At 41.4% G+C, this 26,934-nt stretch overlaps 1 protein-coding gene across 1 annotated transcript in view; it reads right to left on the bottom strand.

The window, feature by feature from the left end:
- Window positions 1-26,934, bottom strand: part of LOC124550560 (DNA primase small subunit) — a 91,629-nt gene that overhangs the window by 38,273 nt on the left and 26,422 nt on the right. Inside the window, exons 2-4 of the mRNA XM_047125321.1 lie at window positions 22,746-22,902; window positions 13,808-13,983; window positions 13,528-13,726 (exon numbers count right to left, since the gene is read on the bottom strand). Coding sequence (XP_046981277.1) covers window positions 13,528-13,726; window positions 13,808-13,983; window positions 22,746-22,902 — 532 coding nt within the window. The remainder of the gene's footprint in view (window positions 1-13,527; window positions 13,727-13,807; window positions 13,984-22,745; window positions 22,903-26,934) is intronic.

Below are 26,934 nucleotides of genomic sequence, written 5' to 3' on the forward strand. Positions count from 1 at the left end.
AAGTCGACCAGGCTGTTGGGAGAGGTTTGACTTCTCTGAGTTTGTTCCCATGATGGGAGCACCAATGGTCATGCCAAAGTGACGTGATACGCCAATAGAGAAAAGTGCAAATATCTTGCGAGGGAACAGAGTAAGAGGTGGGCCGACCGAGATGGACTGCAGCCTCGGCTGCAGCATCAGCAGCGTCATTCCCAGGCACACCTACATGGCCAGGAACCCACATGAACATCACTTGGGCTCCCCCATCCGGGAACAAATGGAGGCAGTCCTGGATCCGTCGAGCGATGGGATGGACTGGATCGGGATCATCTAGACTCTGAAGGGCACTGAGGGAGTCAGAGCAGATCACACAGCGAGTGAGCTGGTGCCTCCGGATGTAGTGAACAGCCCGATAGAGGGCAAAAAGCTCTGCTGTAAAAATTGTGCACTGGTTGAGAAGCCGGTATTGTTGAAACTTATCAGCCCCGATGACAAAAGCACAGCCAACACCTTGGGTGGACTTGGAACCATCAGCCAGTTGTGAGCAAATTTCAAGAAATTTGCAGCGATAAGTCAGCTTGGGAGTCGAATCCTTCAGGAACGAGCTGAGTTCAAAATGAACACAAACCTGTGTCTGAAGCCAGATGGTGAAGGGCTCTCCCCCATTCAGAAAGTGCACAAAATGGTAACTGCAGCTGCTGAAGCAGGTGATGAAAGCGGACGCTGGGAGGCCGCAGAGAAGAAACATACATCTCATACTGGCGGTCAAGAATGTCATCAAAAAAAGGGTCAAAGGTTGGATGGCCTGGCATGGAAGCCGACATGCATACCTACTGAGTAGGATGTTGCGCCGGTATGACGGTGGTAGTTCACCGGCTTCTGAATAGAGACTCTCAACAGGGCTAGTGCAGAAGGCACCAGTGGCAAGACAGATCCCTAAATGATTTATTGTATTGAGACGGCTTAAGATAGACGGCCATGCAGAGGAGTAGACAATGCATCCACAATCCAACTTGGAGCGGACAAGAGATCGATAGAGGCGGAGGACGACAGTCCAGTCAGCTCCCCAAGAGGTACCACTCAATACACGAAGGACATTTAATGACCAGGTGCAGCGTGCAGCCAGGTAGGACACATGGGGAGACCAACTGAGTTTCCTATTGAATGTAAGCCCTAAGAACTTCGTTGGATCCACGAATGGGAGAGCATTTTGGCCCAATCACCTTGTACCACCAGAAGTTGACGCAAACGGATTTGGTAGCAGAAAAGCAGAAACCATTTGTGACACTCCATGAATAGAGACGGTCAAGACAGTGTTGCAGGAGACACGGCAGCTGGGAGCTGCAATAAATAGCAAAGTCGTCAACAAAAAGGGAGCTGGAAATGCCAGCTGGAAAGCAGTCCATAATGGGGCTTATGGTTATGGCGAAGAGGACGACACTCGGTACGGAGCCCTGAGGCACCCCGTTCTCCTGTGAAAAAGTGTGGGATAAGGAGGAACCCACAAGTACCCGGAAAACTCAGTCTGTTAAAAATTCCCGGACGAAAGTGGGAAGACGACCGCGAAGGCCCTATGTGTGCATAGTACATAGAATGCCTGTCCGCCAACAGGTGTCATAGGCTTTCTCCAAATCAAAGAAAATGGCCACTGTTTGTCACTTCTGCAGAAAATTATTCATGATGAATGTCGACAGGGTGACGTCATGATCAACTGCTTTCGGAACCCACAATGAGCATTAGTGAGAAGATGCTGTGACTCCAGCCACCACACCAATCGACCATTGATCATGCGTTCCATCACATTACAAATGCTGCTGGTAAGGGAAATTGGACGATTGCTGGAAGGAAGAGATTTATCTTTACCAGGCTTAGGTAGTGGAACAATAATCGCTTCACTTTAAAGTGTGGGAAATAAACAGTCAGTCCAAATACAGTTGTAGGTATCGAGGAAAAAAGCGTTTTCCCACAGGAGGAAGATTCTGCAGCTTGAGGACGTGGATTGTATCGGGCCAGGAGCAGAAGACCTGGATGAGAAGAGAGCATGTTCGAGCTCCCTCATAGTAAAAGCAGTATTGTAGCATTCTCGATTCAAAGAGAGAAAAGAGATTGCACGAGCCTCCTCTGCCTGGCAGATGGTAGTGGGTGGAGCTTGAAACCTCCCCGAAGTACTGGCCCATTTGGAGACATCTACAGGGTCAACTATGACGTTTCCCGCCACAGTCAGACCAGGGATCAGGGAGTGGGTAGTAGACCCAGAAAGCCAGCGCAGGCCACCCCAAAAGAGAGACGACAGAGTAAAACTGATGAACGAGCTGGTGAAGGAAACCCATCATGCTTTCTTGCTTTCCTTAATAGTGCGACGGCACTGCACACGTAGTTGCTTGTAGCGGATGCAGTTCATTAACGTAGAATGGCGGTGAAAGATGTGAAGTGCACGTCGTCGGGCACGAACCGCATTGCTCCACTCCACAGTCCACGAAGGGACCGGGACCCGATGGGGAGAAGTAATAGTATGAGGAATAGAGGATTCGGCAGCCGAGAGAATAACGTCCACCAGGTGCTCAACCTGATCATCACAGCTGGGAAACGGTTAGTCGTCAAAGACTGAAATGGAGGAATATAGCCTCCAGTCAGGCAGAGAGAATTTCCAATGAGCAGGCTGCTGTGGCGGGGTATGGTTGTACAGGCGAGTCACACAAGGGAAGTGGTCACTCGAGTAAGTATCAGCAAGAGCACACCAATCGAGATGTCGAGCGAGCTGGGCATAGCAGATTGGGAGGTCTAAGTGGGAATAAGTGTGCGAGGAATCAGACAGAAAACATCAGTTTGCCGGTGTTAAGGCACACAAGATTAAGATGATTAAGAAGATCCACCAAAAGAGAACCTCTCGGGCAGACGACAGGAGAGCCCCAAAGAGGATGATGGGCATTGGTGTCACCGAGGAGCAGAAAGGGTGGAGGATGCTGAGCAACAAGCTGTGTCAGGTCTGCCCTAGTGACAGTGGAAGACAAAGGTATTTAAATGGTGCAGAGGGAAAAGGTAAATTTGGAAAGGAAAAAGGTAAATTTGGAAAGGAAAACATGGGCAGTAACTGCTTGCAGGTGAGTGTGCAAGGGGATAGGATGATAACAAATATCATCTCATCTCATAGAAGCGGTATGACCCCACCATGAACAGGAATCCCCGCCCTAAGGGGAAGATCCATCCGGAGTGAAGTAAAATGGGAGAGGGCAAAATGGTCTTGAGTACGTAGCTTGGTTTCTTGGAGACAGACGACAAGCGGACATTGCGATCACAGGAGCAGCCGGGGGTCCGCCCTGTCAGACCGAAGGCCACGGATATTCCATTGTAAAAGGGCCATAAAATTTAGGAACACCGGAGAATGAAGAAGAAACTCACCTAGACGGCCACTTAGGGCAAGCTCTTGAGGGAAGATGGCCACTGAAATCAACAGGTGGAGCATCTTCGTCCATCAACTCAGCAGGATCAATGGAGCTTCCCCAGTGTCAGTCAGTTGAAATGGACTGACGAGTTGAAGAGGGCCAATGAGTCGGAGAGGGGGAAGACTGTTTGAATTTGGATGATTGTTTTGGCTTTTGGCAATTGGCAGAAGAGCCAGATGGCTGCGAACTCGAGGTATGCAAGAAATCTTCCTGGGAATAGTCCTTTTTGAACTGATGGTTCGCTGGCTGCATTGTAACCGTCTTCGCTGGTGAGGGCAAAGAATAGGTAGCAGAATCTACTGCCCGGGAAGTAGGAGACGGAGTGTTAGCTTGAAGGCGAGGCGACTTTGCCACCATCAAACTGAACTGTAAGCCACAAGTCTGCGTAGCCATGTTTTTTGTGGGATGGGGAGAGGCTAACACGGTGCTGTAGCTTCCAGACTAAGGGACATTCGGTTTACAGCTCACCGACAGTTTCCAGGCAACAGAAAAAGGTACCTTCTCCTTCACCCTTATCTCCTGAACAGCCCGCTCATCTTGATAGACGGGACAAGAATGAGAAGAAGCAGCATGTTCTCCATGACAATTAATGCAGCGGTGGGAAGGAGGTGGACAGGCGCCCTCGTGTGCTTCCCTGCTACAAGTGACACATTTGGCCGCATGTTTACATGACGTGCTGGTATGATTGAACTGGTGGCATTTGTAACACCTCAACGGATTGGGAATGAAAGGGCACACAGAGATGACTTCACAGCTTGCCTTGATCTTGGTAGGAAGCGTTAAACTATTGAAAGTCAGGAATAATGTTCAAGTGGGCACCAATTCGGCAGCTTCCTTCTTCATAACTCTATGAACAGCAGTAACGCCCTGATCCGATAGATAATTAGTTATTTCGTCCTCTGTCAAGGCATCCAACAGCCGGGTGTAGATAAAACCGTGGGACAAGTTAAGTGTCCTGTGAGCCTCCACTTTTATAAGATATTCGTTGAGGGTTTGGGCCTCGAGCAGTTTCTGGGCCTGGAGAGCACTATCAATTTCCAAAAGCAGCATTCCATTTCGGAGACAAGAGAATTACTTCACAGCGCCGGTGATGCCATCCATGCCTTTCCGTATAACAAAGGGGTTTACAGAAACAAAAGTCTGGTTTTCGTCTAAACGTGAGACTATTAGATATCGAGGCGCAACGGAAGAGACATTGAGGCAGGAGCCTCATTCCACTTTCATTTATGTGAAACACTCTGAGAAAGAGAAGGAAAATCAGTCATTGGGAAGAAGTCCCCCATGATTGCCACCGTCTCCGATGGGCACTCCTTCCAGCAGGAGCCCTCCAACGGGGAGCCCCCCGCCTTAGGTGATTGTCCACACCTCCTGAACGACAGATGGAGGGACCAATCAGCAGAGGAGGAAGGTAACAGCTCAGGCAATCACCCCTCTCTGGGCCTGGCCTGTACCAGGGGGTACGTGGGGACCCTACATGCCAACCCGGGGGTGGGAAACACCTGTTACCCCGTCTCCTGCTGTGCGTCAAACATGTGGGTGGCCATCAGGCACACACAGGGAGGAGAAAAAAAGATAAGGAGGAAAGGAAGAAAGGAAGGATGGCCTCAAAACGCCACAGCAGAGGAAAAGGAGAGCAGAACAAGGAAAGAAATGAACAAGCAAAGAGTGGAATAGGGAAAACTGAACAGGGAAAGAGAAAAACGAGGAAAGAGCAGGACGAGGAAAGGGCAGTACAGGAAAAGAGTACTGCAGGGAAGGATTGATACAGGAAAAGAGCAGTGTAGGGAAAGAGCGATACAGGGAAAGAACAGTATAGGGAAACAGCAGTACAAGAGAAAAGAGACCTACAAGTAAACCAATGCAAATGAGCTTCAAGAGCCCATGGAGGCACGAGACATCTCCCCAAGAGAGGGGAAAAGAACAGAAGAGAGGAGACAAGCAGCACTGAAAGAGAAGCAGTGCTGCGAGGGCTGGGGTATCGTGGTCGCCAAGCACGTACTCACCAAAAAGTGGTGAGCCCCCTGGGGGTGATTTATGAATTCAGTGGCCTGCCTGATCAGAAGGCCAGTATTTATACACACCAGACCAAGCAGGTTTGTTGTGGTGTTGCTACTGCAAGTGTCACATATGGTGCATGCCAAAGTGACTCTCCTTTTGGTAACTAGCCTGGCAACGACCAGGAGGTGGGCAGCAACGCCCAGTGTGTGCCTTGGAACAATGCTGTGCCAGTGAATTGCTGCAAGTGGCCCTCTTTATGGTGTAGAGCCCTCTTGCAAAGGCTCATATCAATTTGTGTTACACCGGCTTTTCTGGACATGTTTATCCAGTGTGTAGCCTTGTACGGAAGTATTGATTTACATTCATCATACTGGCAGAACAATTTAGAGAAAGGTTCAAGAAAATATACTGTGTTTAGATTTGCAGATCACAACTATCATTTTGATTTCTACCATTTGGCTTAATTTATGTGGAGAAATTTTCATTGCTGTATTAGCATGAGTTTTAGGAGAAGACTTACAGGAAAAAGTTGATGTTTATGTGGATGATCTGTTAGTTGCAACATAAACTTAGAACTAATTAAGACAGGAGTGCAAGCAACATTAAATGTCATCAAATTTAAATTTGGTCAGAATCAAGTGAAATATGTAGGACATGTACTGACATTAGAAGGAACTGTGCCAGATTCAGAGGTGGTCAGTGCCATTAGAAGTTTTCTGAGATTGTTCCTCAAACTCTGGAATTATTATTGACAATGCATGACTGAACACTCAGTTGTGATGAAGCAAGCAGGGGTTCTTTACTTCCTCTCTCGTTTTGCTATCTCCATCCTTAAATTCATTTTTCCATTTTTGACTAAAGTGCGCGTCATTTATGTTGGCGGCCGAGTTTAGGTTCGTTCTGCGCATGTGACATCACAAAACACAGTCAGCCAATGAACAGAGAACGACGTTGTCACATCTCGACTGCAGTGCAGAGCATGGACGAGTGTCTTCAGTTTTAGAAACGTTCAGTCATAAATAAAGTAATTGAACAAAAGCAATGTCTTGATAGCAGACATTCTTTTATAGAAAGTTTGGAAAAAGCATTCTTTATACCAATTGCTTCATATTCTATTAATTAATTAAACCAAACAAGCAATAAGACTCCTAATTCAGGCGATAGCAAGGAAAGGTGTTTGTACCACTCTCACGAACCGCTTTTTCACAATAAAGAACAACGGTAATTGTTTATTTCCTATTGTACTTCGACGAAGCGTGAGTAATTCATAGTCATACCAACAGTGTTTGTCAGTATTTTGCGTGACGTGTTATAGTCCTCATGGCGTTATGTAGTCAGACGAGGTGCGTTAGCGTAACGGTTAAGGAGTTGGGCTGTTACGCGAAAGGTTATGAGTTCAAATCTTGTGCGGTGCTTAATATTTTCATTATTTAAAAACAATATCGAAGTGCCTTACTTCACGAATTATATTCGTTTGAATGCAATTTTTTGAAATTTCTAGTGCTATGTCTCTTCATTAACCCTTTCGCTGCTGCAGACACATGCTCGCCGCATTCCGCGCTGTGCACGATTTTGTCATCACTGCACTGCTCGCCTGTGCAGACACATGGTGTTCCCACTGCTTTGACACACTTATCATTCGATTTCACAAAAACTATTTGGCCCAAAAATTTGATTTTTACACGTCTTCATGACTGATACCTTCCCCCCATAAATGACTTAATTTTGTTTCGATGTTCAATGCAGTTATTATGCAGCATTAAATGTAGTAAACCATTGCACGAAATTTTGAAGAGTTTGCAGAGGTAGAAGTCCATAGCGTACACTTTCCGTATGGTCGATTTTAGTTGCCACAATGTTGAAAATGAAATGGGGACAAGATACCTAAATTTCATATAAAATTTACTGTATAACAATATCTCATTTAATTTAAGTACGACATAGGTGTCGTATGTAATATTGGGAAATATTCCGTCTTTCGCGACTGTAATAAAAGTATTATTTACACCGGTCGCGTTTGGCTTTATTTTAAAGCACTTCAATCAAGGAAAGGTATGGCACATAGACAATGGTACTCATGTTCTCTTTCTTGTTTTTGTTCCACAGTCGCAGTTTTACCAATGGTACTGAAATATATTCCCCTTCTGCAACTGTAATAAGGGGCTTATTTAGACCAGACGCGTTTCTCTCTTTTGAAGCATCTTCAGTGGACAGTAATTTGTCTTCACCTTTCGTAGTTTTGTGCTGCGGTAACACAATATTCAATGTTTGTGTTGGCAGATCAGTGTTTTAGCAAATAAATGATGTTTGTGTGTGCCACACACAAAAATTATATTTGACATAGCTCAGAGCACTTCACTGATAGACGGTGTATTCAAGTCCTAATGTTTTTGTAAGTCCACAGTTTTGTTTAATGTATTTTGTCTACTTCCTTTTGATTGATTGAAGTGCTTTAAAATAAAGCCAAACATGCTCAGTGTAAATAAAACTTTTGTTACAGTCGTGAAAGACGTAATATTTCTCAATATTACATACGACACCTATGTGGTACTTAAATGAGCTATTGTTATACAGTAAATTTTATATGAAATTTAGGTATCTTGTCCACATTTCATTCTCAACATTGTGGCAACTAAAATCGACCATACGGAAAGTATACTCTATGGACTTTTACCTCTGCAAACTCTTCAAAATTTCGTGCAATGGTTTACTATATTTAATGCTGCATAATAACTGCGTTGAACATCGAAACAAAATTAAGTCATTTATGGGGGAAAGGTATCAGTCAAGAAGATGTGTAAAAATCTAATTTTTGGGCCAAATAGTTTTTGTGGAATCGATTGATAAGAGTGTCAAAGCAGTCGGAACACGATGTGTCTGCACAGACGAGCAGTGCAGTGACAAAATCGCGCACAGCGCGGAATGCAGGGAGCACGTCTTTGTAGCAGCAAAAGGGTTAATGCGGCCGTGGTGGCTTTACTTCATGAACTGCGCGCTCCCCCCTAAACGTAAGCTTGCAAACTATGCTATACTATGGCGCTGCTTCTATTGGCGCGTGCGTCGTGTGCAACTGGCAACGCAGCAATCTCCCGCGTCTGGGCGGGCATGCACGAGCCGCCAAGATAAAAGAATTGAACTATAATGACCATTAACATATATGAGTACAATCTGCATTTTCATATAAGAGAAAGGTTGGCCCTCAGTCTTAATATATATAGCACCAGATATAATTTTGTTCTTAGTGTTGTGTATGTAATCAATTTCCTAATTTAGTCTGAATATTCCTAGTTAATATCTTTTGTTATATTCATGACCCCCTTAATCACAATCTTATGAGAAACAGGATCGGATGGTAAGGACATAAGAATCATCCAGCAATTATACTGGAATCAAAGAGCAGAGGTCAGAATTAACAAAAATTCTGAAACAGAATCTATGAAAATACCGAAAGGAGTCCGCCAGGGCTGTATACTATCCCCATTAGTGTTCAACTTGTATCTAGACAAGATATTTCAATCCAGTCAAGACTCAGAATTATTCGGTATAAAAGTAAATGGAGTGAAGATCTGGAACTTAGGGTATGCTGATGACTCCGCTTTTTATGCGCCATCCGTAGCCAAGCTACAGAAAATACTTACAGAAATAGATAAAGCTGGTCAGCATTTTGGTGCCAGAATACATGCCAAGAAAACTAAATGGATATCAATTGAAAGAACCGCTGGTCAAAATGAGTCCTTGTCATTAATGGTAGTAAAATTGAGAAAGTAACCAGATTTAAATATCTAGGATCTGTGCTACAACTCAAAACTTGATTGTGATGAGGAAATTAAGATTCACTGTGGTATTGCCAAAGAAACGTTCTGAAAGCTACGAATGTGCTGATATACACAGACAAGCCGCTCCATCTGAGAATAAGGGTGATACAACACTATGTTATCCCCATCCTACTCTATGGTGCGGAAACTTGGTCAATTAAAGCACCTTCTGTAAAGGGATCAGAAGCAACAGAAATGTCATTCTTGCACTGATTACTAAAAATACCATGGATTGAGAAAGTGAGCAATGCTGAAGTGCTGCGTAGAGCCGGAATGTATAGAGAACTAATGGGGCCAATTAAAGGAAGAAAGACTTTGTACCTGTGGCACCTTATGAGAGGAAAGAAAAATGAACTTCTGCAATTAATTCTAGAAAGCAGAATAGAAGAAAAGCACCCACCAGGTAGAAAGAAGCAATCATCGTCACAGAATATCAAGACATGGACTGGCATCAACAACTTTGAAGAGATGGTTCAAGACTCAAAAGAATGCCGCCTGTGAGCAGCCGACGCACTACAAGTGTATGGTACCAAGAAGAAATTATGATGAAATCGGTAATTGTTTCGTGATTTAGATTCTATTGTTGACTTATAAACAAATATAAGTTCTGTAATAATTATAAACATTTGGAAGAACTACTAGAATTATTAAAGTATTTATTTGGCTCTATTCGAAAACATATTAGCAAAGCTAGTCCTTAATTCCAAAATAATTACGAGGTTTGTCAAAAGTATTGTTTGTGTAACTATATCTGTTAAATTCATTATTTAAATAAGTAATTCGGCCTAACCTTTGTGGCAGAAGGAACTGTTAAAAGGAAGATTTTTTCAATAGATTCAGTTAATTGAATGACTTATGTTTTAATTGTAATTTCTGTAACTTAAACATCGAACAATGTATAGTTTCAATACCTGTTATTGTGAGGATACATAAAGGCCCAATTTTTGGTCCCGCGACAGTCAGTCCATGGCCGATTTTCAGACGGGAAGTCTGTATCATTTAGAGTAATGCCTCAACTGAACAGTGAAATTAGTGTAACATAAATAGGCCAAGTGTTTAAACAATGACAGTGTCTGTTAAATTAATTTGAGAAAAAGTGAACTGTGTTGTTAGTTATTTACTGCTCATAGATGTTCAACAGCAAACTATTGTAGCAATATGCTGATGTTTGCCTGCAAACTATTAGTGCGGCTTATCAAAAGTTAACCAATAGTGACCTGGTCATATAACTGTGTAATATTGGGGGTTGTGAACTGAAAGTAAAGAACTGTGAAACACAACTGTGGGCTACATCATTTACAGTACTGTGTGTGAATGGACTGACAAATTCCAATGAGCTTTTGAAGACATAAGATAGAGTTGCAATATGGTAGAATGGTGTACCATTCTCATATGAATATGGAATTCACACCCATTATTGATACTTTAGGTATTGGCTTGGGGCGTTATCTATTCCAAATTTACGAAATTAATGGAAAGCTGACCTTTTGTACTATAGGAGCTCGAAGCTGAGCCATACACATGTGTGAACAGGCCTATTCACTGACTGAATTAGAAGCATCTGCAATTGAACGGGGATTCCTCAGCTTCCATTACTATCTACTAATACTAAGGTGTTTATATACCATAATGCTTTAAGTTTACTTTTGAGTTGTGAGCTGGTCCACCCACGGCTCAGTAGATAATTCTTTTCCTTCAAAGGTATGACTTTAGAGTAGTTTTCATCAAGACAGAACAAAATGTAACTGTGGACACATTATCATGGTTAATTGAAGGTATGAATGGCATGCCTGTAAATTCTGAACCTAACCTGGATGTCAGGATTTTACTGATAAAGTGTAAGTGTTACTGGCGATATTTCTTGGATACGTGTCAGCACATGGCTGAGTTTCAAGAACAGGATCTGCACTGGCAAGAAGTATGAGAGAAATTAAGGTGTGAGAACAAACTGCGTCAACATTACATCATCAGTCATGACATTCTGTTCTACTGGCAGTGTGTCAAAAGTGATCACTGGATGGTATGCACTCAGCATGAATCAGAGGAAAAATTAGTTCGACATACTTATTACAGCTGGGGGCATTTAGGTGTGGCTAAATGTGAAAAAAAGTTGGCTATATACTAAAAGCAAATACAAAACATTTTGAGTATGTGAATTATCTGCCAGAAAAGTAAACCACTCAGTAAATGCAGAAGATGTGAGCTGCATCCCATTAAAAATAAATAAATAAATAAATCAGAAACTGTATTAGTTAACACATGTTGACCTGTAACCAGGGCAAGAGGAGGTATGAAGTATGTACATGCGATCTTTGATATTTTCACTAAGTATGTGAAGCCAATGTGCTGAAGAATGCCATCACCATATCAGTTATTAGGAACATGTATAATTATTTAATCATTGCAAGCAAATCTGACATTATTCTGTCGATACTGGGGACAATTCACCAGTGAGGTAAGGAACACTTTTCTGAAATAGAATGATATTTGGCAAATACTCATTTCAAAATTTCATCTAGAAGCAAATCCTGCTAATTGTGTTTCAAGAGAATTGAACCGAGCATGCTCAAAACACAAGAGCCTAAGGATAGGCTATCTACACATTTTTGAAGAAATTATGGATTAGTTGGAACAAATGTTGAGTGGTTACATGCCACAAGAGCTTACATTAGGGCAAACATGCACAATAGATGATCAGGAGCCCTACCGAAGTAAAAGAACAGTATCATGCAAGGGTAAAATTAGATAAGCAATAATTAACCTCAGTTTCAAGGATGAACAACGAAAAAAGTTTTATGGGAAGCACATCACACAATTTTTAAGTTGGAGACACAGTCTAAATACGTAATCATCTGACATTATCTTTGCTGAATTGAAAACCAGAGAAATAGAGAGTATAGGCAGACAGACCCATATGTTACTGTGAGAATTCTAAGCCCAAATGCATATATACTGGGCTACCTGAACTCAGGAAAGGTGAAAGGACTGTATTGCTACCAAGATCTTAGAAGTTTTACACGTAGTCCTATTCCAATGGAAATGCTCTGTGATATTTACGAGATATAATAACCTACTGTCATGGGAGCTGCACAACGATGTAGAGATCAGAAAGTTCAAGTATGTTTATTGTAGTAGTTATAAAACTGGTAGTGTAAAATTGCCCAGAAACAAATTTTCAAATGTGTATTTTATGTGAGTGGTTAAATGCTTAGAAAAGACTGAAATATAGTATTCTGAACAAGCATTAATTTTTGATTAAGTGGAATGACTTTGCTGAAAGCGAGTGTAAATGATAAACAATAAGTGACACGGTGTATACTGAAGATATGCACTGTTAAATTTTGAGGTAATAAAGGAGCACGACTGTCCATTCGATTCGTGAATATTGAATTACACTGAGCCCAGAGCAATGGAGGTGATTTGCTAACTGATTTGATCTTTTCGCAGCATATAGCAGCAGAATCAGGGAAGAACAATTTCTGAGACTCGATACTCAGTCATCTGTAAATACCAACCCCCTTTCTGTTGACAAACAAGCAGCACAGAAGAGCTAGTGCAACAGAAAGAAAACCTTTGTCTCATCTGTGCTGGCAGCATTGTAAAGTCTTCAGGCAGCAAACTATTTAATTATACAGTGGTCCAAAGACATGAAACAAACATCCTTTAGCTGCAATATTAACAATATATGTTAAGCAATTTCTCACTTAGCTTGACTGATAAACAAATAAAACTTTTTACAAATCACTCACTCTCTTGCAGTCTTGTTTTGTTGACAGACAGAAATTTTTGCATAGTAGCACAAAGCGAATTATTATTGAGAAGAAGCAGCATTAGCAATTAAAATAAATCAGGTGATTGCATCATTACTGAATTAACCATACTACGAATAACAGACTAGTTGAAATTCTGTAACCCTAAAGTACTAACACCAACAAAGAGAAGAGCGTAACAGGACGTTCCCTGCTGTGAAGAGGCAGACAATGAGATAAGAGGTGAAACTTGAATCATCTTTCAGATGTCTATTAGCCATCATACAGAATAGCTATCACTGAGCTCCCAAAAACAGTAAGCAAGTTCAAACGGATGTAGGCTGCAGTACTTATGCAGAGACAAAGTGGCTTGCACATGATGTACTAGTGTAAAGAGCTGCATCAAATCGGTCCTGGGACTGAAGACAACAACAACAACAACAACAACAACAACTTAACAGGCATTTAAAAATGAGAGTTTTGTAATGCTATTTGATAAAATATGGAACCGTTACAAACAGGAAAACTGTGCAATAAACTTACTTGATAGAGCTGTGGAGTCTGTCACCTGGAAATGACACTTTCTTTGCCTGTCCATCTCCTCCAGATATAAGTGTCAAGTACTCAGCAACTGCAGACCTCGCTGATGCATCTAACTTACGTGCTGCTCCATCACATACCCAACAATGTACACCTCTTCGTCCAGAGAAAACCCATAAAAGGTGCTTAAAACCAAAGTCATCTGAAATGAGGTACTTCATAGTTAAAGCCATTATAAATGTATTAATTTCTGATATGCAAATTTTTGGAAACGGAATAATACCTCTAAGGGCAGCATCTAACACCTTGCAAGCAACACTCATAAATCGCCAGCATTTAATGCAGACATCTGCACCACTGCAGCATGAACGCACTTCATCATAATCCGTCATATCAATATCAAACACAAGTTCTTTTTCCAGTGGTTGAAAAAGTGAAACTGAGCGATGATCTTTAGGCCTGGAAAAGAATGTAGCACGCATTGAAATGCGAGCACACATAAAAATATATATTTTTTGTAATATTAAAGTTGTTACTTACAATATGACAGACATTACGGATAAAACACCTCAAAATGAGGAAAATTACAAACAGAAGACAAATGAGGAAAATAGGTTGTTTTATTTAGCCTGGCCAGATTAGTCCTTCCAGCCCTCTCTCTTACTTTGAACTAGGAACTAAACAGCAAAAATTATTACAAAATGTTCTCAATTTTGATGTGTGAATAAATATTAAGACAAATAATAATGCCAGACAAGAGGAATAAAATAATAATAATTTGATCATCACTTTTCAAACAATGTTTAATATCATCAGAAACAGAAGGATAATGACAGGGAAGGAGATTAAAATGATAGTGGTAGTACCTGTTGAGAAAGAGCAGACTTTCAGAAGAGGTCAAGTAAGGAGGGCTCGGTTGACTAGAATGAGATGGAGACACTTATGTGGAAGAGATAGCTATTGTGTTAGAGGGTATACCATTAACTACTGTATGAAGTTGGAAAGGTGTGTAACTTCTCTTGAAATTTTAAGGAAGGTGATTCCAAAGTCAGGTTCCTGATAACAGAAAACCACTTTTAGAAGATAGCTGTATTGCATAGCGATACGGAGATGATTCTGCTGTCCAGATAGTAATATTAGTGTTGAAGATAAATATGAGGAATTACAAGGATTGAAAAGTTTGGACAGCAGAGGGCATAATGGTCTCTATGCTTATATTCATGTAGCCATATTATTATATTCATATAGCCATGTTAACTGTTCGTAGACAGGAGTGATTGGGTCACAAATGCATTGCGCGCACACACACGGATACACACACACACACACACACACACACACACACACACACACACACACATTGCCAGTTCCATCAGGTGTGAGCTACCATACAAATGTCCAAAGCAACTAAGCATATGATGAACATTTTAAAAACAAACATGCACTTGAAATGTTAATGTATGCAGAACAGAAAGACACAGCTAGGTTAAGAGTTACAGTCAATGTACAACAAGAAGAGGCAAGTAAAACAATGAGCATAGAGAAGGAACTACAGTGCAGTCTTCCTCTGTGAAACAGCTTTGGAAAAAGACATTTAGTATTTCGGCCTTTAGTCTGTCATCCTCTGTTTCAGTACCATTTTGGTCACAGAGTATGTGGACATTTTCATGGATTAGTTTTATGATGAACTGAAATGACTGTTCACACATAAATAATAAATCAATGTCCACATGCAGTGTAGCCTGCCTGTAGTCAATCATAAAGGTGACTGATACTGTCTTGGGATAGATCATTCAACACATCTGATCTGTTCACATAACTCTGTAAGAGTTGTGGGTGGAAGAGTTGCAGAAGTCGCTTGCCCATGATTTGTTTGATTGGAAACAAGTCTGGTGATAGTGCTGTTAGGGAATCAGTTGCACTTCTAGCAGAGCATACTGACTTTCACATGGAGCGTGGGAGCGAGCATTAACCTGTTGGAACAACTGAACTGGTTGCACTACATTCTGCATGTACTGAGCACAGGTCATCCGCATGAACGACAACTACTTGCACATAGGCACAATCTCCTTTTATTGCTGAAGACAATGGCATGCCATTCAATTCTCCCGGTGATCCTCAAAGACACCAATTGAACCATCCACATCAATACTGGGGCATAAGTGGAAGACAGTGTAGAAGTGTGTGCGCTCAGCCTCACTGCTAGCAACTGTTTTACAACAGCTTGTATTGTCACTTATGGGTACATAAATGCTCTTATCTGTGCTGTACAAACTGTGTGATCTGCCACTTTACAATACGACAATCTTGGCAAGCATTTGTGCTGCATGGATGTCCATGTTTTACGGGGTGAGAAGGTTCATGTGTCCACTATTGCCAGCAGTGTTGCACAACTGATGTGGTACTTTTAACTTAAGAGGAATTTTTTGGAACGATCAAAGGCCACAATTAGACTCCTCTCAAACTCATCAAGTTGGTAGTAAGAAACAAAAGTGTGTCTCCATGACATGATTCCTTCTTGTTTCACACTTCTGCATTCCACTGAGCATTTTGTCTAAGGGTATTCCCCATGGATTAGTTTTATGATGAATTGCAATGACTGTTCACACATAAATAATAGTCCAATGTCCACTTGACTATATGCTGCCCCTTTGTAAGTTAGTACACTTGCCTCCCTCCCTCTATCCCTCTCTTAATACAGAATTCTATTAGTATTTGCTATGCACCAGCTTTTACGCATTACAAAAATAGAAATTATTCTGTTTGTTTTCACACTGAACTTTTTTGCCATCTATCAGACATTTTATATCATTGGGAAAGTGATCAAAAATTATGGTGGCAACATGTGTACCCCTTTTTATGGCAGGGAAAACCTTAAGATGGGGTAATGAATGTTAACTATGAACATAATTCCAGAATCAATTTTTCACTCTGCAGCAGAGCGTGCGTCTATCTGACACTTTTTGGCAGATTAAAACTGGTGTGCTACACTGAGACTCAAACTCGGGACCTTTGCTTTTCGGATGCAAGTGTTCCACTGACTGAGCAATCCAAGTGCTCCTTTCTTCTACATGGTACAGAACCACAAAAATATGTTAATTTGCTGATGTGTCTCTGCCCACAAATCTCAATAATTCAAACTGCATATGTGGCTAAAATAAGTTGTTATAGGAGCTCCAATAATTCCCCATTATTCCACACTTGAACAGTGCACAGAAAAAACACCTATATCTTTGCCTTTCGTGGGCAAGTGCTCTACCATCTGAGCTACCGAAGCACGACTCACGCCCGGTCCTCACAGCTTTACTTCTGCCAGTATCTCGTCTCCTACCTTCCAAACTTTACAGAAGCTCTCCTGCGAACATTGCAGAACTAGCACTAAAAATTTTGAAGCTTGCACCCTAATTATTATGGTGACTGGAATTTCATGAGAATGTAGCACTGCAACAAGAAACACCTTTGTTTTAATGATGTCCAGCACAATATTAGTATCACCTGCAAATAGAACTAATTCTGTTTGTTGTAAATTAGATGGAAGGTTGTTTATGTATCTGAGAAATAACAGTTGACCTGTGTCTTGTGGAACACCATAAGTAATTTGTCCCTGGTTAGAAGAATTTCACCTGCTTACATTGCTTGACTTATTAAATACAATCTCTGCATTCTTTTGGTTAGATATGGGACTATCCAACAGTTGACTACACCTGTAATTCAATAAAACTTTATTTAATCTAGGAGAATATTGTACAATATGGCTAGATAAAACATCAACTCACCAACCAGCAGCAGGAGAAAACACACGTAAATGATATGGAAATGTGCAACCTTTCAACCCAGAGGCTCCTTCTTCTGGTAGAAGAGTTGAATGGAAGGGAAAAGGCTGGAGGAAAACAACTAGCGAGGCTTAGGAAATGGAAGAGCTACGGAAAAGTCACCCTGAACTCTGTGTCACTGGAGACTTATTACACAGGATGAGAAGGAAAGCCTGATTGTTAATGCATGCACCAGACAAGATTTGAAAACCTGAGAACTTACAGGTAGAAGATAGGGTTAATAAGCAAGACAGAGACTACTGACAGAACATTGTGCAAGAGTAAATAAGAGCCAAAAGCTGAGAACATTATACAGAGTAGATAGGTGAGAATCCAGTGAAATATAACAAGTCAGAAAATAAAAGATATAGAAAACTGAAAGGGAGAAAAGAAAAAGAAGGGCAGACAGGTGGTGAGAACAAAGCATATGTTGTAATTCCAGTTCCCATTGGTGCAGTTCTGAGAAATATGTCATAAGGAAGAATACAGATGGCATGTATGGTGAACCAGGTACACAGGTCACAATAGTCATGTTGTTGAGTATGCTCTGAGTGGGATATTGTGTGCTCCGAATATACACCCTTTGTCTATGCCCATTCACCTTAACTGGTAACAACATGTGTCATACCGCAAATGGCTCTCCCTTTGATAGTATATGTTTTGCCCACTACAGAGCTGGTATAGGTGGTCATAGGAGGTTGCATCAGGCAAGTCTTGGGACTGAGTGACAAGAGGTGTACATGTAACTGCACCAGGGCTGGATGTGATGGCCAAGGAAATCTGCTTCTGAACTAGGTCGGTGGGATAATTACGTAGAGTGAAGGCTGAAGCGAGAATGATGGTGTACTGATGTAAAGAGTTTACATCTGAACTAATGTCTGCCTTGCACGCCATTGCCAATGCAACTGCAAACACAAGGAACATTTGACATGAAGAGGATGGAAACTGTCAAAATGCGAGTACTGTTGTTTGTAGTTTTAATGTGAACAGAAGCATGTAGCTGACCCTTGGTGAGGACGAGCCCAAAATCAAGGAAAGTGGCACATGATTCGAAATAGGACCATGCAAAATTTCATTGGGAGAATTTATTTAGAGATTCCAAATATTTCAATAGGTCAGTTTCACAATGAGTCCATATGACAATGATGTCATCTATGCATCTAAACCAAATCATGGGCTGCAGGTTTATGGAAAATAGGAAAGTAACCTCCAAGTGACCCATGAAAAGGTTAGTGTAGGAAAGAGTCATCCTGGTTCCCTGTTTGTATCTCCACCCATCAAAGGTAAAGTAACTGTTCATAAGTACAAAGCTGATCAAGGTGAGAAGGAAGGATGCTGTAGGTTTGGAGTCAGGTGGGTGTTGGTTGAGGTAATGCCCAGCAACAGAGAGACTATGAACTTGGGGATTGCTGGTTTATAGGGATTTGGCATCAATGATGACAATGAACATATGTGGTGGGAAGTTGGTATTTTTAATATATAAAGCGAGTGTTTGTACTACAGATTGCAGGTGCTGATACATTCAGTGGGTGCTTTGAAGCTGGTAACTATGGGACAGGCAGGGTGACTGGGTTTATGGATCTTAAGAAGGTAAAGGGTGGGAGTTAGTAGTCTGCATGGGGCCAGAAGTTCTATGGATTGAGGCATTAGTCCTTGTGAGGAGCCTGAGATTTTAAGGGGGGCCTGTAGGTCAGTTTGCACCACAGGGATGTGATAGTGATCCCAGATTATGTATGTATGCAGAAGTGTCAGAACACTGGTGTAGACCCTTGCTTACATTCTCCCTTCAATCAGGTACCACAGTCTAGTCACTTACTGCAGTTTGTAGTTGGTTTGGTGGATGATACCATTGGGAAACTTGAGGGGCAGATAACTGCAGGATTTTGTAGAAGGAGAGAAATCAGTTGGTCGGAAAAGGCAGATATGGTATATGGAGCACATATTAGATGGGTAAATGCAAGAGATTGCTGTATTTAAAACTGTAAAACAGGCTGGTGAAGAGAGGATCACATCCAGAAATAGGGGACTTTCATAGTTAGGCCTTTGGAAGTATCTCCCAGCGACAAGCAGATTTCAAGTAAGAGAATGTAATAACTTAGTTCAGATGGTACAAAATCACGTTTTCAAAAGAACCTGATACAGTATGTGATAGGATTCATGAAGGTTAAGAATATCAGAGATGGTGGGATTGGCGAAAAAGAAGCACAAGTAATTATTACATCAACCTTGTTCAAAAGATTTCCCAAGCCATCACATCCAAACCAGGTACTGGTGATCCCTCCAAAAAACAACATAGAAGTGCAGCTCTTGTCACTCAGTATTATCCTAGCTTCTGACCTGGGATAGTTTAGGTAATGCTCTGCAATAGATAGATTATGTATCATCCCATTTACATGGGGTTCCCAAAGTCATATTTTGTAAACCGATTTCCCAATACCGCTTCTGGGTGGTAAACACTTCAAAATCAATTATGGAAATCCACTTATGGTTGCCGGTTTTCCAAGTTCACAATCGAATTTTGCTTCCATGTAAATGCAGTTTGTTTTGAAATGTGCTTAGGCTGTGAGGTTTCATGTTGTTTTCAAAAATCTTTGGCCAATATTATTGGAGTGGCGTTTTTTACAGTGAAGGATAAGTAGAAATATTTGACTGAAGCTGTTTACACCTCATCTAACTGAAGAGAAATAGTGATTGTGCTGATTAAATCATAAACTGTAACAGCTGTTTTCCAGGCACCATATTTAACTGAGATAGCAAATACGCTTCAGAGCTTAACATGTAAATATGACAGTGAAAAATGGTTTCCAAAATTCAGTTTTTGTCTCTCGGAAGATGTGTCGCATGTAAATGCAGTCTATGTCGCGAATGTTAGTACAGAGGGAGGTGGCATCAATGGTGACAAGCGAGGTGCCACCATGATCTGCAAAATGAGACACACCAGTAGATATGACAAGTTTCTCAGAACTCCACAGGTGGGAACCGGTGTTACATGTTATTGGTTCTCACTCACCTCCACCCCATCCCCACTCTAAATTTGTGTGGTCTCAGCATTTCTTTTCAGTAACTACTAACTATTCTTTTACTCTGCTTCTTTTTCACCAGTTCCTCACTCTCCAATATTCCAAATCCTCTTCTTATGCCATGATGAATCCTAGCATATATTATATTCCGCCCTTTTGAAAACATGTCTTTGCACTATTTAAACTAAGGTTCCACATTCTGTTTCTTGAAACCCGCTTGTCCCTATTTCTGGAAGTAATCCCACTCTTCACCAGCTACTTTAAAAAGATAACTTCCTAGTATCATGCCCCAAAATGACGTCCATTCTGTCTCACCTCTTGCCAACTGCACTGTGAGTAGCTTTCTGCCCCCCTCCCCTCCCTCCTCCCCAATCTTCATTTTATCCTGGTCAGCCCAATACTCCTTTTGTGAAAATTTCCCTACCCTATGGTTCTTTCCACTGTGATCATGATAGCTGTAACACTTGCCTGATGCAGCCTCCTACCACCACTTATAAAAGCATCGTAACTTAAAATATATACTGCCAAACGGAGAGCCACCTGTGAAATGACATTCCATGTACCTGCTGTTATGTAAACACTGTTTGGCCTTCCACATTGGCATGACTACCACGAAGTCGTCAGTTAGGATGAATGGGCCTAGACAGAGTGTGTACCCAGCTAACACTCAATATCCTGACTGTGGTGCCTGTTTCAACACATGTGTTATCCAGATTCTCCCTCCTCACAACTGCACAGGTGGGAAATGGCATTACATGTGCTTGGTTTTCAACTCCCATTTGTCCTAAAGATACGTTAATTTCTGAACTCTCAGCATTTTCTTTTGCTAACTATTCTTTTTCTTTGATCCCTCAGTTTTCTATCTCTTATTTTCTGACCTACCTACATTTCACCAACCTCCTTGCCTGTCTGTCATGTATAATTCAATTAGCTTTCCGCTCTTATTGACTCCTGCACAATGTTTTTTTAGTACTTTGTGCCTGGCTTATTACCCAATCTTCAGTCTTCAAGTTCTCAGGTTTTCGAATCTTATCTGATGCAAGCACTAACAATCAGTCTTTCCTTCTCATTCCATCCAGTACGTCTTCCACGACCCAGGTTCAGGGCAACTTTTCTGTAACTTTCCCCATTTCCTAAGCCTCCCCAGTCCTCTTCCTCAAAACCTCTTCCTTTCTGTTCAGCTTTTCTGCCAAAGAAAGAACAAGTGGTTCTTAAAGCTTGCACTTTGCCACATCTTTTACATGTGTTTTCTTCTGTCACCTGCTTGGTGAGTAGATTTTTTAATCCATCCATACTATATTTTCAAACACTGATTATTTTTGCAGCTGTATAGAAGAACATCATGATTCATACAGTCAAATGCCTGTAGGTCACAGAAAAGACCAATAGGTGCTATTTTGTTACTTAATGCTTGCAAAATTTGTTGGGCATGTAAATGGAATTCTCATTTGAGCAACTCTTCTCAGACCCAAGCTATGACTTATTGACAATATTATTGTCACTCCGTTGGGATATTATTTCAAAAAACATCATCTTCTCAAAAATTTTGAAAAATATTGGTAGTGAAACAGATCGGTAGTAACTGACACCTCTCCATTCACCTTTCTTATAGAGGAGTTCTACAATGGCATATTTCAATCTTCCTGGAATAATGCAATGGGTTCATAATGTTTCAGAAAAGACTGTGTTTATTATATGGGAACAAGTCTTTAGTACTCTGTTGGAAACACCATCAAATCCAGATGATCTTTTATTTTTGATAGAAGACATAATATTTTTAATTTCAGAAGGAGAAGTGGGTGAGACATCAGTAAGACTGAATTTTGTGCAAGCTGGTTTTTCAACATACTGCTTTCATTGTTGAACTGGTTATCTCTATATTTATTGTCACAATTAAGAAATGATAATTAAAGGATCATAATTAAACATACCTGATCATTTATAGCCTTTCCATTGAAATCAATAATGATATTATCCTGTTCTGTGGGCTGTTGTCCTGTCTCTCTTTTCACTTTATCCCACATGGACTTAAGTCTGTAGTTGGAATTACTGATTACTGACATAATGTACAAGTTCTCTTACTTTTTAATCACTTTTATCAGTAATCCTGAGTGATTTTTATGGTGTGCAACTACTGCAGGAACTTTACTTGTTTTTGCCAGCAGATCGATGTCAGTTTTTCTGTCAAAATACCTTAACCTCACTAGTGACCCATGATTTATTTATTTATTTATTTCTCTCTCTCTCTCTCTCTCTCTCTCTCTCTCTCTCTCTCTCTCTCTCTCCATGGCTGTTTAATGTACTTTCTGTTATCAGATCAAAATGGGTCTGGTGTTTCATGGTGTTCTATTTTTCTCTGCCAGTAGATAAAAATAACAGACACACTTACCTGAAATTATACACTGCACCTAAATCTATCTTAAATGGATTCTTCTTTTGCATTTCACATTCTAATTCCTCTTGATTTGAGAAAGACAAAAAACGTATATATACATCATCTGCCAGTGTGAAAGAAAATTCTCTGTTTTGAAAGTAATTAGGTGTCACTGTAACAAAACAATATGATACTATTAGAAACTTTTAAAGATGAATCACTGAAGCATAATGGAGTAAAAATATGACAAGTCTTTGCATCAAGTTTAACACCTTCAAACCAGCATCAATAAAGGTCAGAATTTAAAATGGCTATATCACTCATGATCACATTAAAACTTTAAGATTAAAGATCTACAAACAAGTCGCTTGTTCTTGCTACATTGTAATTTGCTTTCAAAATGTTTATACTCTAGCCCAGGGCCGATTTAAGACCCAAGCGATGCAAGCTACCACTTGGGGTGCCACAACTGTAAGATTTCTATACAGGATGTGTCACTATTAGCAGCTGCCACATGGGGCACTAGGTTGAACCAGCCCTGCTCTTGCCTAGTCCATTGTGGGATGCTTGTGGTCTGGGGAACTAGTAAAGATTTGACCATCATTGACACCTTGATGTCTTTTAACTTAATGGAAGCTTAATAAAAACATACTGTTTTGTAGTAGTATACACAATTTTGGGAAAGAAGTTTGTGTGCTTGTTGTTGCACTCAGGAAAGAAGTTTGTGTGGTTGTTGTTACACAATGTATGACCAAGGTCACAAACATGAACAATACTTACCCGAAAGATAATAGGGGTGAAAGAATTTTTCATTGTCCAAGTTCATATCACTGTCAATGATATGGGTCACACCTATAACCTGACAATAACATCTTACAGTGCTAGTGTGTCGTGTGTGACTGATGATGGTCCAGCCATTGGACAGTGGCATGTAAGTAATTTATTTTTAATTTGTCTTTTTGTGCAGTTTTTGCAACAAAAATATGTTACCATATTTAGACTAATGTCAAATGGAGGTGGCGTATCTGCTGCAGAAGACAAGAAACTGAAATCACCGAGGTAGAAATTGAAACTGAATGTGAGATTGATTGGGCAAGACTCGGTATCAGGAATGGGCATAAAATGATAATAGGATACTTTTATCGCCCACAAGACTCATTTCCTGATGTAACTGAAAACTTTAGATGAAACCTCAGTTTGCTTGTACGTAAGTTCCCCGATCATACTGTAATTGAAGGTGGAGACTTCAATAATCCAACTATCACTTGGAAAAATCACAGTATTGTCAGTGGTGGGTGTGAAAAGACATCCTGTGAAATATTACTAAATGCCTTCTCTGAAAATTACCTAGAACAGATAGTTTAGAACCCCACTCATGATGTAAGTATATCGGATCCAATGGCAACAAATAGACCTGACCTCTAAGGATGTCCAGACAAACTGGTATCAGTGACCATGACATGGTTATGGCAACAATGTTTACCACAGTGTAACGGATAACAGAAACAAATAGAAAGATATATATGTTCAGTAAACTAGATACAAAATCAATATTGTCATATCTCAATGAGGAATTTGAAACCTGCAGCGCACGGCAGGAGAATGTAGGGGAACTACGGCTCAATTTTCTGAGTGATGGCAGTTTGTCGTCTATTACTTCCAGCCATTCGGGCTCCCACTTACGCATGATTCTTCTGTCAGATAATGAGGTGACAGTGTGAAAAGGTGCAGCACACTGATGTACAACAGCATCCCAACATGGTTCTTTGGATGCTTTGTCATTTTCCTGTATCTCAATTTGTCCAGGTATCTGGCAAAAGACCAAGGGGTTGTCATGGATGCAATGGATTGACTGGTCAAGTGGTTACATTTGGTGGACTGCTTGTAGTGCACTGAGCTACTAAGAACAAACAAGAAACATAGTAGTGTGATGCCTTTGAATCCGCTCCAGGGCCATCATAATGTCATAGAACTCTACATCTTAATTTATAAATTGTTCCAGAAGGCGCACTTGGAGAATCCTACCAAGGGAAACAGCTGGACAAGAGAGGCCATTCCCTTGCTGGGATCCACTTATATCAACAATTATTAAACTGGGGTATGTACTTAAAAGAAAACAGAGTTGTACGAACATAATCTGCACTACAAATTTTCTTGCACTGTATTACAATGAAAATTACTTTGAGCCTCCGAAGATGCCATGGCAGAAATTTGTTCCGTACCTGACTGTGTATCCAGAGATCTGTTACATCCAGATCCCTGAGACAGTCATTAGCACATATCCTGAATGGCTTGTTTGCTTGGATCCGAAAAGTCTGTCGATATCTGAATGCCCTTATGATAGACATTGTCTAACATCTTGAGGTAGGAAATACGGGCTGATCCATAGAACATGCAGCTGTAATTTAACCATTATCTGACGAATGCCCTATAAAGCTGCAGGAAGTGGGGCCTGTCAGCTCCCCATGACTTTCCGATAAGGCATTTCAAAGCATGCAATGATTTCATGCCATTTTGTTCGCAGGTCTTTCAAGTGTGGGAGCCGGGTTAATTTTGAGTCAAATTATAGGCCCAAAAGACACACATTGTCCTTAAATTTCAAAATTGTGTGCTCCTTCATGAGCTCTGGTAGGTGAAAACTGCAAGCATGGTTAAAGTTGACACAAACAATTTTCTCAAGTGAGGAACTAAAACCAGTTTTATTGGCCAAGTTTCCAACCTCCTTATGATCAGCTGAAGTTGCCTTGTCATTGTTGTCATAAGATTGGAGGAAGACTAGAGATCTCAAAGTCACCCATGAACAAAGGACTTTTAACTGGGCTTCTGAATACAGAAGAGATGCCAGTGATAGTAAATGCAAACATTGTGGCACTGAGTACACCGCCTTGGGGGTGCGGGGGAGGGGCATTCTCCACATTCTCCTGAGGAAAACAGTCACACAAGGAATCACCAATGCGAAAGTGAATGGGCCTATCCTTGAGGAAAGACTGAATAACAATTGGTAGACTCCACAAATGATCTTTTATGTCCATGTGGTATCAAATATTTTTTTCTACTCTCTTCTTCTTCTTTAAAAAAAATGAATGAACCAACTAAATGGTAGCTCTTGTATTTGCCACCTCTGGTAGAATTAAGTTGTAAAGGTGGAATGGTAGTGCTGGAACCACATTGAGAGTGACACAGGTGACCCCAGGATTTGGGGGGCCAGATGAGGCTGCAAATAGCCATATGCTCGTGAGTCTTACCCACATGGCTGGTGGTGGTTGTTGGATGTTTAAGGGGGACTAAACAGCGAAGGTCATCAGTCCCCCATTCCAAAATCAGGCGAGCCGGAAATCTACGAAGCAGATAAAAACCAAAGGGGGAGGAGACGTCCCCCCAGGCGCTAAAAGCACACAAATTCAGCAACAAACACTACAGACAAGAACAGGACAGAGGAACACCAGACAGAAAGAAACAGAAGAAAGGAAGATGGCCGGAGACTGGTTGACTGACCACGAGATCAAAAATGGGAAAGAGTCAACCATCTCACGGCACACCAGAACAGCAACAGACACAAGGACAATAGACACAGAAAGGGAAAGGCGCAGGACCTCCCTAAATCGAACCATAAAACGGACTACCACGGATAAAATTTAAAACGGTATCAGCCATGGAGGCATCGTCGGATAAAACCAAAGCCAAAGTGCCCGGGAGATTAAAAGATTGCCGGAGTGTGCGCAGTCGAGGACACTCCAGCAAAATGTGGCCAACCGTCAGCCGGGACCCACACCGACACAAGGGGGGATCCTCCTGACGCAACAGATGGCCGTGCGTCAGGTATGTATGGCCGATGCGCAGCCGACACAGGACTACCGAGTCCCTGCGAGAAGCCCGCAGGGAGGAACGCCACACATCGGTCGTCTCCTTGACAGCCCGCAGTTTATTCGGGGCTGTCATGCCACGCCACTCAGCAGCCCACATCCCAATCAGCTTACGGCGCAACACCAGCTGCTGGTCGCGAGCCGTAAGGCCGATCTCCAAAGCCGGGGCGTCGAGCGCCCCTTTGGCCAGCCTGTCTACACGTTCGTTCCCAGGGATGCCAACATGACCGGGCGTCCAAACCAAGACCACCGAACGACCAGAACGGGCAATGTCGGAAACAGCCTCCTGAATGGAGGACACCAGAGGAGAGGAGGGATAGTAGCAGTCGATGGCCTGAAGG

Source organism: Schistocerca americana, chromosome 1 (genome assembly GCF_021461395.2).
Source record: "Schistocerca americana isolate TAMUIC-IGC-003095 chromosome 1, iqSchAmer2.1, whole genome shotgun sequence".
NCBI lineage: Eukaryota > Metazoa > Arthropoda > Insecta > Orthoptera > Acrididae > Schistocerca > Schistocerca americana.